At 37.7% G+C, this 20,247-nt stretch overlaps 1 protein-coding gene across 1 annotated transcript in view; it reads left to right on the top strand.

The window, feature by feature from the left end:
- Positions 1–18,646, top strand: part of EVC2 (EvC ciliary complex subunit 2) — a 77,878-nt gene extending 59,232 nt beyond the window's left edge. The window contains exons 17-22 of the mRNA XM_074147630.1: positions 4,964–5,191; positions 7,474–7,685; positions 9,123–9,210; positions 16,717–16,910; positions 17,797–17,898; positions 18,373–18,646. Coding sequence (XP_074003731.1) covers positions 4,964–5,191; positions 7,474–7,685; positions 9,123–9,210; positions 16,717–16,910; positions 17,797–17,898; positions 18,373–18,646 — 1,098 coding nt within the window. The remainder of the gene's footprint in view (positions 1–4,963; positions 5,192–7,473; positions 7,686–9,122; positions 9,211–16,716; positions 16,911–17,796; positions 17,899–18,372) is intronic.
- Positions 18,647–20,247: the final 1,601 nt, after the last annotated feature.

Consider the following 20,247-nt stretch of genomic DNA (forward strand, 5'->3'; position numbering starts at 1 on the left):
TCATTGTAAAAAAACTCTTCATTATATCTAGTCTAAATCTACCCTCTTTTCATTTAAAATCATTACCCCTTCTCCTGTCGCAACAGGCCCTGCTAAAAAGTTTATTCCCATCTTTCTTATAAGCCCCCTTTAAGTACTGAAGGGCTGCAATAAGGTCTCCCTGAAGCCTTCTCTCCTCCAGGCTGAACAACCCCAACTCTCTCAGCCTGTCCTCATAGGAGAGGGGCTCTATCCCTCATATTTGGGCATGCTTAACATCTGGCTTTGTACTTAATAATATGCAAATAGTATCTAGTTTTGCAGTTTGGACCATAAATCTTACGATTCATGGAATATACTGAACATACTGTATAAACCCCCTGTCATTTGAAGTGGTTGACAAAGGTATAAGTGTTTCTGTCATCTATGGCATCTCTTTTGCCTTTGAATTCAGCTGCAATTAAAATATACATTCCTGTGTCTCCTTAGAAGTGAACTTGAGTTGTCAAACTGCATTTCCATCCTTGTTCATTATTCATTTTAATGCGTTCAAACTTACACTAAAGGTGATCACTCATTTACTCATTCATCTATTCATTATTCATTCATCCATCCCCAGATTTCATGTATGTATAATTCATTTAAAATCCTTGTCTCTGAAACTGAGCCTCCTGTGAAGAAAGAGCAAACTTTAAATTCAGTTGTGTGCACACCTGTCAAAACATTTCTGTATAATTTTTTTTATCTGCATTTTTAAAGGTTTATAGCACATCCTGTTCCTAAACCACAAAGGCAGCCTTCAGATATTGCTTACTACTTTTGTGTCATATAAAACAAATCATAGCTCAAGCATGTATTTTCCCCTTTTTTGAGGTCTTGTAAAAATGTGTGTATTCTGGCAGGCAGTGTCTTAGACATGTAAATAAAAGCTGGAAGAAAAGAGGGACCAGCTCCTCAGTGTGTGTACGTTGTCGTAACTCATTCAAGCTAGTAGTGTTGTAGTAATTTCTATTAGTTAGGAAGTTGCCCTAATACATTGAATAGGGAGCATCACATTGACTCTAAAGCATTAGTCTTTTTGAAAATGGACCTGTTTACTTCTAGACAGGTAGATCTGCTTGACTTTTTTCCCCCCATTCTGTGAATAGGTGTTATTGTAATGAAAATCATAATATAAATCATTTAGTCTCTTGCAACAAGAACATTAGTTGTTCTCATCCATCTTCATTTTCCTGCTTTTAGGTAAACTCAAAACAATGTTTCTGAAATTTTGAAAGGTCACTTGTGGCATTAGCTCTCCAGCCTGGTACATTTCTAACATGAATTGCCCCTTAAAGTGATGTCTGCTGTAGCGATGCATCTCCCTGAACACCTTGCTAGAGAGCAGCTGCTGTTAGCGAAGTATTAAGTGGCTGGCTGAATCGGATATAAATTCCTTGCCTGCCTTTAGAGGCTATTTCTTCTGGTATGTGTTAACCTGTCTGTTTTACTGTTAAGGACTTGCTTCCATTCCATCCTTTCTTTAAGAATCACCAAAGAGAGCAACAACTTTTACCACTGAAAAGAAGGGTAAGGGCAAGTCAATGGAAACTTCACAACTGAGACCTTAAAAAATTGGACAGTCGGACCATATGGCTCTGAAAATTGCTAATTGTTTTTGAGAACATTGTCGTGTCTCAGTGATCAGTAGTATAACAATTAATTCAACATGCCTTTCAAAACAAAAACTTCTATCTTATTTGAGAAATTTGAATCTTGTGCACAGGCTTTTGAAGAAAGATTTTTTTTTTTTTTTTTTTTTAATATTTATTATGTTTGTTTTAAATATTTTCCTTGGCACTGAGGTGTGGAATAGTCTTGCTTCTAGGCCTTTATCTTATGTCACTAGCTCATAAGAATATCTTGAAATAACACTGTAGATTTTGAAAATAAATTTGCTTTGACAAGATAAATAAACCAACCAAACCAGCCCCCTAAACCGCCCTGAGTTAGGGTGGGATTGGCTGTCTTGTGCAATTTCCATCAAAGTCCTGACTTGTAGAATGTTCTGCGCAAGTTTGTATCTTTGATTTCTGTTTGGTGCTGCTAGAGTTCAGTGTATGCCTTTGAATGCCTGAGAACTGCTGGACTGTGAGCTTAAATGAGAGATGCTAAATAAAGTTACTTGTTTTTCAGTAAAAAGCATTCTACAGAAAACAAAAGGCCTCAAATTCACTTTAACAGGTTTCTTGCCTGCCCTGCAAAGAACATAGAAGATAGATATAAAAAGTTATTATTGTTATTACTATGGAATTTTTTTCCTATTGAAACATAGAAACAAGCAATGAATATTTCTGGATCTATTCTAAGGTAAATGTCGTCTACTTTTTCTGAACAAGTACTTGAAGGCAGCTCAGTTCTTTCTCCATAAACTCGCAATTTTGGCTGTCTCTTGCTTTTCAGTGGAGATCTCTGCCTCCTGTGTTCAGAAATAGCAGCTTAGTTTTTCTCATTTTGGTTACCATATTCCAGTATGATCTCTGAGTTGAATTCTCCTCCTATCTCAAATACCCTGTATGTTTATTTGTACCCCATATCCGACACCTACATTACTCAAGATCGATTTGTTAGAAATCTAACAGTAAGGTTGAGAGACAATGTCTGTTTTTTAAGGTGGAGTTTTGTTAAAAATATCAAGAAAATGAATCTTGCCTCTACTTTGTGTCTGTAGGATGACTTCTTAGTCTTTTGTTGTAATTGACTTAATTCGTGTTAGTAGGAAATATTTCCTGAAGGTGACCTTCCATCTTTTGCATTCATGGACATTCCAGATGATGTAATGGGGACTTTGGAGAATATCACATGAGCCTGAGTGAGAATATCACAAGCATATGTGGTTCCAAATCACATTTTAAATTTAGCTGTACCTACTGGATAATAGAATTTGGATGATACACAATCGCTCTTAGCAGGTCCCTCATCAATAAAATTTCCAGAGAAAATTCATGGGCATCATGTTACATGTTTGTCATCTTAGGGATCTAAAAACTTGGTGGAAGTCTTCTTAAATGCTACTTTAAAGCTAATCATGAATAGAGTCAATAATGCATAATTCTGATTAGCATGAATAGAAAGCTAATAAGGTTTTAATGTCTTGAGTACATACCATCAAAAAAAATCAGGTCTTGTGCCAATAGGAAGTCATACAGTCTCTAAAGACTACAGTTGACCTTTACAGTGTTGTAGTTCGTGCTTGCAGGGCAAATACTATTGGTCTTTATTATTCTTGTTTTATAGACTGGTAAAACTGTAGAGATATTAAGACTGCGTGTATAAAGGTATACCACAGGATGCCCACCATGCTAAGACACTAACCGTGTAGTTAATTAAATAGGGATATTCATCTCTGCTTGTTCTTTAAGAGAGAGGCCAAACTTGACAGGATACTTTTCCATAGAATGCAAATGTGAGTACCTGCGCTTACTATCCCATGGTGATAGTAAACTTAAAAAAACGCATTTAAAAGTTTTTGAGATGCTTCCTTTGATGGCTGTGGCTCTTCCATTCTGTCACGGGCAGTAGTTACTTGAGCATTGCTGTTAAAATACATAATACTGGAAACTTCTGAAAATGCTGATTGCTGAAATTTTTTTTTTTTTTTTGTATGCTATGATACCTATCAGATTAGATTTGTCAGGACTGAAAGAGAATTTACAGATGGAGTGAGGAAAAACCCTGCACTTGTGAGACCCAGCAGTGTTCAAATGGGCTGTTTCTGTGCTTAGCTTTATTCTGAATCCAGTGTGTAGGGCAGCAGTTGATACCAACACCAAGCAGTGGATTTGGAGCTCTCATGGCTGCATGTGCTTTTTTTTTTGTCTTCTCTCTCTTACAATCCAACTTTTGGGCCTGCGTGGATAATACAGCGAGAGAGAGTAAAACCACGCTGATAATTATTTACTGTCTTTGAGGATTCAGCTCCCCAAATGTTAGATAGTCAGTGTGGCCATCAACGTCTAACCTAGACATCCACACTTACATGTCAGTGGAAACAAATTTTTCAGGATATGAAACACACTGAGAAGTACCTTTTCCTTTTCTTTTCCTATAAAGGGAACTTAAAGTGACAAGCTCAGATGGAAGCATTTAAAGGGGGTAATTGCAGCTAGTTCCTATCCACATTGCCCTGCAGAAAAAATGTTCACAGTGCAGTATCCCTGGCTGTGAATGTCAGTGGTGGAGCATGGAGAGCTTTTCAGTCACATTGCGTTGGATCCTGTGCTTGCACGAGCCGTGCTTGCCTTTCACCCTTGGGTAGCTTCTATGGATGTCCCACCAGATGTGTGGCAGCAACAGTTATTGAGTTAAATCGTTGTGATTGAATCCTGCTTGATGGCCATTCGATACAGTTTTAATCTTGTTTGAAATCCATTACCAGTAGACTCTTGATTTAACTTTTTTTTTTTATAAGAGGATTTTTGGTTATTTGCTTAAAGAATAGTAGATCCAGTTTTGTTGGTCAATATTAACTGACACTTGCCAATTTGAAACTAAATACAGTCTTTCTATAAATTTTGTATTTTTGCTGAACATAAGGATATATTTTATTCCCATTTAACCAATCATATAGGTAAGTGTAAATTTATTTATTTTTTTATTTTACTGTTATTATATTAAAAATGATGGATCCTCTATTTTAGATTAGTATTTGATATTAAAGTTATGATGTATTTAATATTAAAGTTAGGACTACCCTAAAACAAAGTCTGATCTCTTTGAAATGTCTGACCTTACTGTAATTTTTTTTGATCACTTAAACACAGAAAAAACTTGGAATTTAATGTTAAAAGCACTTTTTAAAACAATGTATTACACTGTAAGATAACAGCATTGATTTCTTTGCTGCATTAGTCCTACTTGTTAATTTACAGAGTAGTAAAATCATAAGCATCCATGTAAGGTTTTCTGTTAATCTTGTTATCTTTTGTGTTTTGGTATTTTTTAGGTTAAGTTCGAGTTGCTGCTTGAGCGAGAGTGTCATCTGCGTGATCTGGAAAATAAACTTGGAGAGTATATTGCTGCTTTAGCCTTTCAAAAGACTGATAAAAAATCCAAAATGTTGGAGCTGTATACTGCTGTCATAAGTGTGCAAGCTTTGCTCTTTGAACAACTGAGCACGTCAAAAACCCTGTCAAAATTGGAATGTATTCAGATTTTAGAAGCACATAATCCTGTAAGTAATGAAGTTGTGAAAAGGAAGAATTCCTGTTAGGAGACAGCAACTATTGGAGTAGCTTATTTGACTTTGATTTAGCTGGGCTGGTTTGCAGCTTCTGGTAGTCCAGCCTTTAATTTCTGTGATTACGTGGACTTTAATGCACTCAGTAAAAGAAATAAAGAGAAGGAAAATATTACAGCCAGGAAAGATTATGTAATATTATTATTTATTTTTATTGTAGTAGTGTCCAGAGATCCACAGTCAGAAAGAGCAGTATTTTGGTGGCTAATTAATATTAAAGATTTATTGACTGCAAGGAAGACAATTGGGAGGTGATTGAGAGTCATGACTGGGGTAGTGTGCAAATTGTCATGACTGTGTTACAAAATGGGTCATGTTACAGTGCTACCCATATGGTAAAATCCATAACCACACGATATGCTTCAATCATCAAGTTTTTAAGGGTTATATATGCCCTACCTGTCTGTCTCCCTCCTAGCACACTCATACAGTTTAAATAGCAGAGACTTTGGAAAGGCCTCTTCCCTTCATCGTATTTATTACGTACTTGGGATGTGCCAGTTTTCTAATCCTTTTTTAATACCTCAGTGCTCTGTATGCAAAAGGATTTTTTATTTATTTATTTTTTTTACAACTGCTATTTGCAGCCATCCAAGTGAGGCTTGGGAGAGCACTGGAGTAGAACAAACAAAATGGGTTTTTAAGAGCAAAACCTCTTTGCTAGAGGGCATCATTAGACAGCTATTGCTGTGAAAACTCCTGGTTAAACTTTAATGCTGTCATCTCCACAGATTTTCTCTTAGAATGGCAGTTAGAATGCTTATATGCTTCCGGTTTTCTTAAATTTGTATTAAATCTGTAGGAAATAGTGAAAGTTGCATGTAGGCAGAGTATTAAAAAATAATTGTTATTATATAATTATAATAAAAATAATCTGGAATTACTGTTTTTTATGCAGTAAGTGTATGGGATCTCTGCAAAGAGTTTGCTTTTAGCTTCTCTGTCCTTCAACAGATGGAAGGAAAAGGATTGAAGGAGAGGCAGAAGAGAGACCTAGAGCACCTAAGACTGCATTCTTCATCCAGTGTGCAAGAACTGAGTTGAGCCCTATTTGGGGGAAAAAAAATATCTTAGGTGTTGTTTAAAGTACATGTTAGGCTTGGTTTACAGGGACTGTTCCGTGGTGATCACACCTCTCTCTCTTGCTGTGTTTTTGTCCAACTCCTTTGTCCCTCTGGCTGGCAAATTTTAACACCTGTTAGTTCGAAACAAATACATCAGATGACATGGGATTCTGTAATGGTGAGGACATCAGTTTTACCAATCAGTGAAATAAACATGTCTGGCTATATCTGAATTTGCCTCATCGCCTTAAAGATAACAAGTTAATACTTGGTTTTGACATTCGGAGAGTGGATCTAAGCTCCAATGTCAAATCTTGCTGACTGGGGAGCACACACTTAGACACCGTGCTCCAATAAATCTGTAGTCTGAATACAGTTGATGAGGTGGAGGAATAGATTAAAATTCATCATTTTCTCCAAGGTGGAGATTAGGAAGGGTAAGGCACTGAGATATTAAGCAATTTAAAGCTTGAGGTCAGACAACGATATTGTAAACAGGAAAATGAAGCCTTCCTTCTGATGTTTAGTTTAATTCTTTGACCAAAGAGAGATCTTTGGTATGAGGGATCCAGTCCACTTAAGACTTTGGGTTTTAACCCTTTGATTTTTAAAGCATTGTATTTTAACCCTAATTTTATCGCACTAAATATGAATTATTGTCTTTTAACTTCAAACCTCTTTAATACTAGCTGTTGATTCAGTATAACTAAAACTAGTCAGTCTGAGTTTCTCAAGCTGTTTCAGTAGCTTTATTCAGCTTATAGATGAATTTTAATGGTGCCATTCTTTTGTTTAGATCTCAGCTATGCTGGTCGTGTGCTTTCTAGATGTCCTCTACAGTGGGAAGTTTCAGAGAGCATGAACCTTTAACACAATGAAAATATCTTGAACACAATGAAATATCTTTTACACAATGAAAATGAAAGACTCATATCTTTTGGCATTGTTCTGATATTCATAGCATGCAAGTCATGTTTACTGAAGCCATACAATGAATTGGAAAGTGTAATGACTGCAAGTGGCCGGGTAGAATGAGAAATGAATAAACTAATATCAGAAATTCTGATACCATCTTTTTTCTTCACTCCAAACGTAATTTGTTCTTCCAAGTTAAATTATGACTTTTTATCATTACATGTTTTCAACCTCTAGGAGATTGAAGAACTTGACAGGAAGCTGGAGTATGAGATGTTGCATAAGGAGTCAGCTCAGCAGCAGCATCTAATGAGTAGGCAGAGGTGGACCACAGATGGATTTGGACTTTTGAGTGAAGCTCTGGAAACAAATGCAGACAGACGGGTGACAGTTCTGCTAAGACAGGCCATGAATAAATGTAGGCAATTTATAAATCTGCACCAGCAAAGGTAAGTTCTTTGGTCTTTGGTTTTACTAAGTTACTGCATAGACCGTAAGATATCAGAGAGAAACAGCAGGCTGAATGCTCTGCTGTGTTGAGGAGGAACCATACATCTATGTTTGAACAGTGCATTTTTGTGATGGGGCCCAGAGCGTAACTGAGGAGTCTTGGGAATATCGAAATAAGAAACACTAAATAATAATAGCTTAGTTTCATATAGATTGTGATGCGCTGCATGGCAATCACCGTTTCTTGAGGGGGACAGTGGAAAAATAACAATACTCCGTAGCAGTAAGGAGGAAAAGAATTTTAGTCCTGTTCCTTTGTCTCCCAAGAAGATAGGTAACGACTTCAGTAAAACCAGATCTGCTGGGGTCACAGGAAGTACCTGAGACAATTTAAATTGAATTTCCATTTCCACTGTCACACTGTAGACTGAATTCTCTGTCATGCAATCATTTTTGATGGGATATGTAAACTCTTCATCAGAAACAGGCTCAATTTCACTTTTCCCTGGCCAGTTTTTAAGCAAAGATATTGGTGACAAAAAAAAAAAAAAATAGGGCCTCTTGGGAGGCATATAAAAGTATCTGTCTTGTTATGAAGGTTGCCTAGCAAAAATAGGTGATAATTTGCAAAATTCATTAGGGTTACAGGAGTTCTAAATTACATTTCCATGTGTATTGCACAGTATTAAAAGCCTACCACATTTCAAGGCTCATGCAAGATCCTGAGAGGGTGCTTTCCATTACAAAAAAGGTTTTCCATGAAACAATTGGTATATTTAAAATGGCTTTGATAGGCTTTGAGTGGTATTACTGCACTCTTAGGTCTGAATTCTGAAAGGGCTGGAGTTCTCAAGGTAGATTAAGGACTATTGCAGAAGTAGAGAGTCACTAGAAGAGCAGATGGGTTACTGTCTTGTGGATGCAACTGTAGAGATGTGTCAGTGAAGGTTGCAAAGAAACTGCAACTAGTCTTTATTATTTATCTGAAAACTTAATGGAAGAAACAAGTTTTGTGCTTTTCCCAAACAACATGAGGATGGGTCCATAATTTGGTCCAGAAACAAAAAAAATCACCAGTAGTGAGAAAGTTAACTGTTTACTACTATATTCCAGTGACAAAAAGATCCACAACTTGCCACGAAGCGTGGTGATGACGTTCAAAGAGGAGGATGGGGACAGGTTGAATCACGTTGCTTTGGAGTGATTCTAGATTTGAATTGTGTGCAAGAGCATAACCTTAGGTTCTGCTCTGATGTTTGCTTGGTGGTTCAGGGGAAAGGGAGGAGAAACTGGCTTATTTTAGAAGTTACGCTGCTCACTCAGCTCCGCTGACAGAAAGATACGCTTCCTGAATGGATGACTTTCAGATATTGTTTCCTATAATGCAGTCATTGCGCCTGAGAAGATTTCAATATTAATTCTGTCTTTCACTTCAGTTTGAGAGATGAGCAATGGAATTGTGTGGTGCTTGAAGATCTCCTGGAAAATATAGAAATGGATGCATTTTTGGCACTTTATAGTCAGGTAAGCATGAAATTGAACAAAGCTTCCAAGTTTATATTACAGCTATATCTGGAGATCAGCTTTTCTTCTTTTTTAGGAACCATTACAGCTGCATTTGGAGTGACTATCTGCTAATAGTTGCTACCAGTTCTGGCATTTGCAGCCTGTGTTATCATTCACTTCAGTTAATTCTGACCTACTTTCAGCCTTTTGAATTTTACTGAGTTAAACTTCTTTTTGTTCACTTAAAATGCTTTCCAGGGTTTGTCCTGTTGTGTTCCGTTCTGTGGAGAGCTAAATTGCCTGAGTTTCTGGTTCACAGACAGATGTACAGGCTGATTTTTCATGTAATGAGACAAGGGTTTTGTTTAGGTTTTAATCAGCGTTAGGAATGATTTGTGTTGATTGTATTACAAAATTAAAAGACAAAAGGACTGCTAGTTAAATTTTCTAGTTATCATTACTCACATTGTTTTCAAAAAGAACATCACCTCTTCAGGTAATTTGCTGCCTGTCAGTCCCACAAAAGGCATTAAAAATGAATCGCTGTTGTCCCCAAGTTTTATCTGCAGGTCTTGGTTGAGATATGTAATTAGTGTCAGAAAGAGACTTGGTGTTGCAGCTTTTTGCATCCAGGTATCTTGCCTCTCAGGGACAAGTGGGGTCACAGTCACCTGTATAGTAAATTGGGAGCTTCAGAGGTCAGCAAGCAAAGGAAGAGACCACTTAGACTAAGGGTCTCTCAGCTTTTCCTGTGCCTTAGCTTATTTCTGTTCAGTTTTCTGAACTCTTTATCCTTTCCTGAGTTACATATCTGTTTGAGGTCAGCTGCTCTCGTGAAGAATTGGAGTGAGATTCCTGTATATTATATCTGTGTTGGGAGATTTGGGAGGTTGTGGAGTCCCCTTCTTTGGAGATTTTCAAGACCCGCCTGGATGCAGTCCTGAGTAACATGCTCTGACATGCTCTGGGCAATCCTGCTTCAGCAGGGGAGTTGGACTAGATGATCTTTATGGTCCCTTCCAACTCTAAAAATTCAGTGAAATTCAGAGATTCACCTGGAAGGTAGCACACATTTTCAGATCCTTACTCTGAATTGGGTAAGGAGTTTGCATCAAGATCTCCCGAAGCTCACAGGAGTGTGATAAATGCTTCAGTCTCTGCCTCTCATGGGGACACTCGAGTTCCATTCAGAGCAAAGTCTTTCCATGAGCCTTGATGGAAGAGACTTATATCTGAATATCTGACAACCTGATGTATAAGGTGTTGTCCTTGAATGGCAGATCTCACTTTGTGCTAATGAATTAAATCAGGCAGAGTGGGAATTCAAACCTGATCTTAACGCTTTCCTAGAGCATCCTATACTTTGGACATAATAATATAAACACCAGAACCCCATTCTGACGTGTCTTGCAGAGTGTGACATTTGAAGGTGTTTGCTTAGGAGGTCACGACCAGCATTAACCAGCCTTCCAGTTTTAAATCCAAGCTATGTGTTCCCTTAGAGTTTGGGATTTTTTTTAGTATTATTATTTTCCTCTTTGATTTCCCCCCCTGCCTCTTGTTGCAACTGTATTTTTTAAAACCAGCTTGCTACCCTGTTGGCCTTGACAGTTTGGGATATTGTAAGTGGATGTAGCTGTCAGGAGCTGCTGAGTTCTCTTCTAGCCTTCGGTTCCTTCTCACTGTTTTCTGCCCCCATAGCCTACTGCACACAGAGCTCCTAATCATTTATTTGGACTTCACAGAAGTAGCATCCTGCTGATGCTGATAAAAATTTCTGCTGCAGGCCTTTGTAGGATGCTTATGATGTAAATAATCACTTGATGGTGAGTTTTAATCTGGTTGTTTCTTTGTAACTTTAGACGTTATATGTATTCATTTATGCTTCTTTAAAATAACTTGCATAATGCTGATGAGGGAGTTACCCACTATTTTCAGTTATTTGTTCAGTCGTGGAATGGTGATGTGGGCAGTAACAGCTATAACGCTTTTCAGAGGCGATATTAAATTTGAGGCTTTATTTGCCATTTATAGTTGCAGTTTGTCTAATAGCTTAAGATTTCAGAACACTTTTCTAGGAGCAAAGATGATCTTTTGTCCTGTTCAACATTTTTTTTTTTTTTTTTTTTTGTAAAACAGGTAAGGAGATAAAAGACTTGTATGAATATTTTGCTGAGACATACAGTGCTTCAGATTCATGTTGAATATGATAAATATAAAATTAGTCTTGGATAAAATAAACTCCATTCAACATTAGTGGAAAACAAACATCAGAACAGATACCAAAACTGAAAATACTTTGAGAGGTCCTTCGGGCTTTGCTGATCTTTTGCTGTACTACTGTAGTTCAAGTCATTGGACTTGGTGTACCGTAGTCTTGTGAATTCTTTTTATACTCTTGGATTATTTTTTTTTCTAGTTCATTATATATTTATCTGACAAAATATGCTGCATCCAGAAATGCTGGCCATTATAAAGGCTTTAAACAGCACAGACCAACTCCTCCAGATTAGCACTACTGAGACCATTATCATAGTTTAATTTCAATGCTTTTAAATCTGCTATTGCCTTGCAATCTTGGACTAATTGAAGAGACCTTGTACAGTGTTTATTTAGCAATTTCAAAGGCTGGCAAAAACAGTCACTGCTAAGTGGGAACTCTTAAAATAGAGCATGAAAACTGCATTAATCTCATACAGTGGTTCTTATCTTGGCATACTCCTGGGCATAGAAGGGGAGGAAGAAGATGCATGTAACAAGCCAGCTTCTCAGCAGAAGAGTTTTTATCTTGCAAAGGATATTGTGAAATGTTTTGGTGACGGTCTTGAGTTTGGTTGTCTCTGATAGAGCCTTAGAATCTACCAGCCTCATGAAGGCCTGAATTCAAGATGTGTAGCATGTTAAGATGTATGCTGAAGCGGCTATGTAGGACTCGGTGGGAGTGAAGAGAGACAGACCTGACGACTGAATGCTGCTGCTGCTGCTGGCTGCAAATCATTCATTTTGAGGGGCACCCTATCCCAAGAGAGCTTGATTCTTTACTTATCATTTCAGTTCAAAGAGAGTGCTCTTTTTCTTTTGGAGGTGTTAGTCATATTTATCATTCGACTTCACAGGATTAACCAGGAATATGCTGGTTTTGCACGTTATTGTGGCTCATTTTGGTCCTAGAAAGTTTTATAATTAAATACTGACACTCCTTGTTCTGTATTCCCCAGAGGATACCACTTGGCTGGGAGGGAAGCTGGATATTGCTTTTCTACAGTATAGGTAAAGCATGTTCCTTAAGTTGCTGACAATTTAATTGTCTTCCTGTGATGTTGTTAAGTTACTTTGGCACAGATAGATACACTGTGAAAGAGCTTCTGAACAGCATGGCATGTATTCTGCAAGTTGAGAGGTTAAAATCATTGTTTTGCAGATTACAGATGCATGCAAATAGAATACGTCATAATTTTCACAGTACCCAGTCCTCTTAGCACCCTAGCAGGTGAACCATGTCTTTTCATAATTATAGATTTTGACATCTTGAAGGCAGAGATTTAAGAGCATCACTGTCACCTCACTGCACTTGAAAAACTGGATGCATCGTTAGTGTTTACTTGGGGGACTGTGCTTTATGTTTTGTTCATAAGATTCCCTGAAGAAATAATTAATTCGTGTAAATATGCATTAGATATACCACTGGGGTTCTTGTGTTTATATTTATTCATATAAAGCGTAGCCCAGAGATAGTCTGGGACATACTTTATTGAAATTCCATAAAACCTATACATATCTACCCTGCAGACATACAAAACACAATTTCTGTTCTCGGCAAGTATAGTGGTATAATAACTCCAACTATAATTCCAAACCTGACTACTCTTAATTCAACTGTAAAGAGGTACGTGCTTAGTAGAAGAGTAATTTATTAAGGCTCACAGTGTAACATGTTCCTACTTCTGGATGGGCTTGTCCTGTGAGCTGGTATGAGAATTGATTTTTTAAAATCTTTTTTCCCCCCTGTTTTCTTACAATTTACAGAACATGTTACATTGGCAAGTATTAGGAAACTGTAGCTATTATGGCTCTGTATCTTACACTCATTCTTTTCGTTAAAGAAAGACTTTCCCCTTTAGACTAGTTTTCAGAACTGTGGGTGCAGCCCTCTCTGGAAAACCAGATTATGGTTTTGCTTTCCTACATCTCATGTTTCAGCTGACATCCTTATCGAGGAAGATCTAGTTCAATAAGAGACTTGCTTGAATGATAGTGAGTTCAGGATCATAAGCCTCTGACTGTGAAGTTACTTTTAGATAAGCTCATAGCTATAGCCCCAGGTACACTGGTTGCATTTTAGAGACAACAGATGATGCAGGCAGACTGTCGTGTGGAAACAGCACAGTAAGCTTGAAACACAGCATGGTTTGAGTTCATTGATTCATTAGTTGTTTAAGTAAACATTGCTCAGGTCGAATACTTAAAAGTAATTTTGCTGTTTGTAAACTGCAGTTCATTCCTGTTTTTATTTTGACCAAATCCAGAGAATACAGATGAGGTTATTGGTGGCGCAAGTATCATTTATATCCATTAGATGTTATGAAAAAAGTGAATTCCTAATCTTTGTGGTACCTTACTGTATAGTATACCTGAAGAATCAAATTCAGCCCACGCTGGAGGGCTTCTGGTCTAACTAGTGTGACCATTCCTGTGTTTGCATGCACATTTGCTTCTCCTTCTCTCTTCTGCAGGCTGGTTGGGGTAGCTGTGAACATCTGGCAGCGCTGCTCGCTGCTGGTGTGTGTTCACACATCAGCACTCCCTTTGCATTACAGATGTCAGAGGCACCTGCCCGATGGGCACCTGTGCAGCTTTTGGTACTGTTGACAGCATTGTGGCACCTCGCAGGATTACTTAATCGTGAATTCTGCTGTTAGAAAACCATCGAGGGTTGCCTCTCAGTCCAAATCATACTTGGTGCAGAAAGATAAGGTTCAGAGTGGAGAAAAGAACATTTTAGAGGAAACCATTACAGAGGAAAGCAGTACTGAAGTCATGATGTTTCAGTCATCCATGTATAAATTACTGAGTTAAAGGTCCTGAGACTATTTAGCAAAAAAGGGCAGAATAGATCACAGAGATGTGTCATTCTTATTCTCACTTAATGTTGTTCTTTTGTAAGTTTCTAGAGCAGTTTTTAAAGACCAAAAGTACAACACAGTCTATAGAAATACAGAAATTAAACTTAGATGTCTGTATTAAGATTTAAGCTCTCATTTGCATCCCTTTTCAGAGAAGAATCAAATCATTTCTTTCCCTAAGTAGCCTCAACAGACATATATTTAACCTAACTTTGGTGCCTGTTTAGGGTAAAAATATTGGACTTTTTAGATACTAATTATCAGTCTTTGGATTTTGTCTTTTCATTCTGGTATCTCGGTAGTTTCCATGGTAAACCTATAACAACACTGAAGAGCCCAAGAAACTTTGGGAAGTGGGTAATTTCCCTTCCTTTTGGAGTGGAGTTCTCTGCTTGGAGAGGGGTATGGGAAAAGGAGGTTATTGATGTCATGATTTCAGTTGGGGTACAGTTAACTCTTTTACTAGCAGCTGATATAGTGCTGTTTTGGATTTGGGATGAGAAATAGAGCTGACAGCCCACTGATGTTTTCAGTTGTTGCTAAGCAGTCAAGGCCTTTTCTGCCCCTCACACCACCCTGCCAGCCAGCTAGGGGGGCACGAGACATTGGGAGGGGACACAGCTGGGACAGCTGACCCAAACTGATTAAAGAGATGTTCCATACCGTGTGATTTCATGCTCAGCATATAAAGCTTGGGGAAGAAGAAAGGGGAGATGTTCAGAGTCATGGTGTTTGTCTTCCCAAGTAACCATTACATGTGATGGAGCCCTGCTTTCCTGGAGATGGCTGAACACCTGCCTGCCCATGGGAAGCAGTGAATGAATTCCTTCTTTTGCTTTGCTTGCATGCACGGTTTTTGCTTTACTTATTAAACTGTCTTTATCTGAACACACAAGTTTTTTCCTGCTTTTACTTTTCCAGTTATCTCCCCAATCCCAACTGGGGGGGGAGTGAGCGAGTGGCTGCATGTCCTATCAGTCAAGTGGGGTTAAACCACAACAATTGATTTTTTTATTTTGTATGGCCATCCAAATTTGGGTTAGGGCTGCTTTGGGGGTGATGGCTTTGTTTCTTTTAACATGGATTTAGCAGAGAGAATTGTCCTTTACAGAGCATCCTTATAGTGAAATGGTTTCTTTCAAAGAAGATTCACTTAGTACAGGGATCTCCTAGGTGCATTCACTCCCTGAAAATTCATCATGAAAAAAAGAGGCAGAGTTCAAACATTTGCTGTGGCATTTTGAATCCACTGTGGACAAAGAAATTGGCTGTCTTCCTGCGTGGTGGGACCTTGTGGTTTTTTTATGTGACATGGGCTTTGTAGTCATCTCCGCCATCAATGCTTATAGGAGGGTCTACAGAGCAGAGGTGACTCAGCTGCCATGAGTCATCTCAAATGTTTGGCACGTCTTGCCTAACTTCAGCTACCTGAGATACAAGTATGGTTTTAATAGACTACAACAGCTTTTTTTCTGGTGTCCTTTGAGGCATATAACTTGCTTTAATTTGCTCTCACTCTTTTCTTTCCATGTAGTTCTTAATATATTGTAGACTTTTCATATTTGATACGCATGAGAAATCCACCGGAACAGCCCTGGGGACACGTTTTGATGGTAGAGCATAAAATAAGAACAGGATTTTGGTGTTTGGAGAGGGGCAGGAAATAGGGCTGGTTGATTGTCTAGGGAACAACTAAATTTGAACTTAGTCTATTTGAACACTGTGTGAATATGCTTTACCACTGACCTTTAGGCCAAAACAGAGAGGACATTTGGAAAAAAAAATAAAACAGCGAAAAAAAAGCAGATGTTTCCTTCACCCCTTAACAAATGTTACAATCTGTTCTCTGAGCTCATCACAGAATCTGGTGTTAAGAGAGGCTGAATGATGAAGTGTTCAACCATGGCAACATGTAAATGTTGTCATTAGGTTTCAGAGTCTACTTTTTTCCCCTGAATTTTACAGACCAAGGAATGCCATATCGCTTCATTGATATCTTGAAAGGATTTCTTTATAATAGTACAGTCCGTAAATTAACTCAACTTTTCATCCTGGAATATAAAGCACATACACTAAGATCAACTGGTTGGTTAATGTTTACATTGCCTATATCCAGAATGAAATGTACAACTGTAATATATATGGGCCAGTGTGGATAGAAACAGTGAACATGGGACTATGTTGGCACTAGATGATCTTTAAGGTCCCTTCCAACCCAAACCATTCTAGGATTCTGTGTCCACTTGAAACCAAAACTGTCACCACTGACATGATTTTCAAAGATATCTTTTGTTTCTATAATGAATAATTCTTTAATGATAGTAATTAAAATTCACTAACACTTTTTTTTTTTTTATTTTCAGTGCTAATTTTATCTGTCGTCTTCTCGTTAATCTTCTAGGAGCTCCGTCTGGCTGGTTATTTAGCTAAACTGATGAGGGTACCAATGGGGATGCTGCACAGGATCCTGAATTTGTTGCTGCCCTCCAGCTCACAAAGTGAGGTTCTTTCTGTCCTCAATTCCATCAGTAAATATTCAGATGGTGTTGCTGAAAGTGACAGTAACGCAGATGAGTCTGGCAGCTGTAAGAAAAGGTAAGTGTGGTGGTTTTTTGGTAGACCAGTGCAAGAAAAGATTATTGCTTTACATGTATATGTATTTGCTGGACAAGCAGACTGACAGCAATAGAAAAATCACAGGTGAATAAGTTTCCTTTTGAAATATTTTTATGGAGTAAAAATAGTTCAAAGCTGCTACCTTATTTTGTGAAGTATTTTAACTATAATAAATTGATTGATAGTTAATAAATTTTATAACTTTATGAATTAAATGGTTATTTTATAGATTTATACATCTTGTTCTGATAATTTTCTGCTGACTTTAATTGGATTTTATTAAAATATTTTCCTTCCAACTTTTTGTATTTATAATATAGCACAACAGATTTTGGGTGTCTATAGCTCCAAAAGATACAAAGGAGGTCCTCATTTCTAATAATGGTAGTTTCAACCTTGCAGATGCCTGTCCTGTGGTAGTTCATTCCTAAAGTCCCAAGTGGGACTCTTTTTCCCTTTACTCTCAGAGATGGGTAATCTTCCAGAGCATTCATTCCACAGTTTATCGCCATTCACACCAGCTGAATGGCTGTGCAGCTAACACCCAAGAGATGCTCATGGACCCTTTCTCCCAACTCCCTGCCATGACATGGGAAGGGGAAAAAAGCAGATGCTGTGGCGCTGGGTCCTCTAGTTGTCAGGTGTGAGTTGTCAAGGAACAGAAAAGGGTCCCTTGAAAAGGGACCATGCCCTGAAGTGTGATTTAAGTGATTTGTGGCAGGGCAGGAAAAATCCTTGAATGCTCTTACTGTCTGTATTCGTGGTATTACTGTCATTGGTTTGGTAGCTACAATCAGAAAGGGGAGGAAAGTGTGTGTATTTGGGAACCTTCTGCTGTGAATCTTTTTCTTTCCTGCTCCTTCAGGAAGAACGAAGAGTCGTGGCAAACACTGGAGGACAAAGTAAGGCAAGATCTGATAAACAGAAGTTTGGAAAAGTTCCCTTCTCTAAACAAGAGAAAAGACAGGTAAGGAGAAAACAGCAAGAAATATATATGGGTTTTTTTATGCTTCATTTCATCTCCAAATATTCATCTGTTAGAAATCAGAAAAATAAGTTCATAACTGTGCATTTTCTGACACTTCTGCTGTTTGGTGCTTGTGTTTTGCTATAACATATTTGCACATAATAAGCAATAATAGTATGCCTAAAAAGATTTTTTTTCTGTCCATATCCACAAAATTCACACATTTTTCATATACATTGCCCATCTTCCCTATGGATATTTATTTTAAGGTTACCTTTCCTTATGCAATTTAGTATCTCATAAAATTATATGTAAATTATCAGGGATTGGAATGCAAATTGCAATTCTGTCTATTGAAATATGAATTTCTTTAGCTTCCAAAGTCACCGCTTCTATGTCAGGATATGATATAGAAAGTTATACTTTTTTTGCCCAAGTATTCATTTTCCAATTCAATTTTTTTCATTAATGTAGCTTGATAAAGAAGAAGCAACTTGTCCTCTTGGAAGAAGCTTCATTCCTTCATCTTGGATGTTTGCCTACACGTCCTCCTATGGAACAGTCTGACCCGCCTGTTCCCTTGAACATTGCAACTGCAGAAGCCATAGAGCTATTAGACACAGGGGAGAAGGTGTTTTTGTTCCGTGAGCCGAGTGATCCAATACTTTCTTTGCATAATTCTCCAAGGAAAAAGAAAAAGAACTTTCTTAATTCCAAAAAGGCTGCTCATGCAAATATGGACTCGTGAGGGTGACTTCCATTCAAAAGTATCAATTAGGGAAGAGGAAGTTATTTAAAATTCAGCAAAATAATGAGAAAGAATGAAGTGTGCAGTTTAAATAACGCGTGCATTGTTTTAATCTCATTTGTCTGACATTGTAAATAGCTGTAATTTTAGAATGGCGCAGTTAGCAATGTGCATTGTGCATTTTTTAATTCTTGTCAGCGTATGATGCAGTAGATGAAATATGGATGTTTTATGATGCGCATTCTGGCAGGCAGGACTGTTCCTTCAGTACATTTTGATCATTTTTGCACTGATTTTACTGTAGCTGTATTTTCATTATTTATAGGAAGGCTATTTATTATATAAAGTAAGTACTGATTTACTATTCTTGTATTTATATATTCTTGTAATAAGTTACGGTATAACAGATGACATGAAGAGATGAAGTGGATGACCCACAAGTCCTCTGTTCTCTGACTTTCTGTTATTCTAGTTAATTTACTGTTTAATGTTGTGTTCTTAATAGGCTTTGAGTGTTACTTCTGCAGTCTGTGTTCCACAGGGATAGCTGGTAGTCCAGATCTTCAGCATATACACACGTACTTAGCCTTACAGCCTGGAGTAACTTCAGCTTTTCACTATTCTTTCTAAACTTACTTCAGTTGAACTATGAAGGTGGCTGCAGTTCAAAAGTGTATTAAATATTTGCAACCTGTTGCAATCTTTTTCTTGGGAAACCAATGTTTTCACACTTGCTCAGCAGAGAAGGGAAAAATGTAAATGGGCATGTAATACCTTCAAAAGCTTTTTTGATTGCAGTACTGCCAATTGCCACAATTTTAGGTGTGTATTTTTGAAGTTCTTATTCCCAGATTTCTCTAAATTGATGTGAATGTAATTTTACATTTCAAAAAGTGTTAATTTTTAAACCTTTCTAGTTGACAGAAAACAGCCTGTAAGTATGAACCCTAAAAATAGGAACAGGAAAAAGCTAATTAAAGAAACATATATATTTATTAATATTTCATGATATTCCAGCCTTTTTTGAAGTTTTTTGAACTGCATTTAAATGCTACGCTCTAAGGGTACTGTGATCATATATTTTGCAATTTTTCACGCATGTAGTTTCTGGTTCTTTGTGTTACTAGGGTGCCAATTTCATTATAAAAATAAAAATGTTACAATGTATGTGTGTCTGCAATTGACATCTCTTCTAAGTGGAAAAAACCATATTTTTTTCCCCACTTCTCTTGACAAGTTTAAATGTTCATCCCACGGTAAACAACAATTAGTATTTCATATCGCTATTAGCATTAGAAAATGTATGCAGTAATTAGCCTGATAATCCTAATTATTTTCTGATTGCATTCTCCAGACTTTTCATAGAAGTCATCGCTCTCAAAGAAAGAGGAGTCTGTCAGGGTTGTGGGAGTTCAAAGTGGCTGCGTTTTCATGCCTCTGTTATATCGTCCCCCAGGCGTGGGTAGGTGAAGGTGGGGTCTGTCCTGCCTTGGAGGAAGGTTAGAGCTGTATCAGAGGAGGCTCAGGTGTTTCAGAAAGGGGTTTGTCCCAGTGAAAGAAAAGCCAGCAGGAAAAGCTGAGCTGTGCTGGGGTCTGCAAGG

The sequence above is a fragment of the Numenius arquata genome, chromosome 5 (genome assembly GCF_964106895.1).
Source record: "Numenius arquata chromosome 5, bNumArq3.hap1.1, whole genome shotgun sequence".
NCBI classification, from domain to species: Eukaryota; Metazoa; Chordata; class Aves; order Charadriiformes; family Scolopacidae; genus Numenius; species Numenius arquata.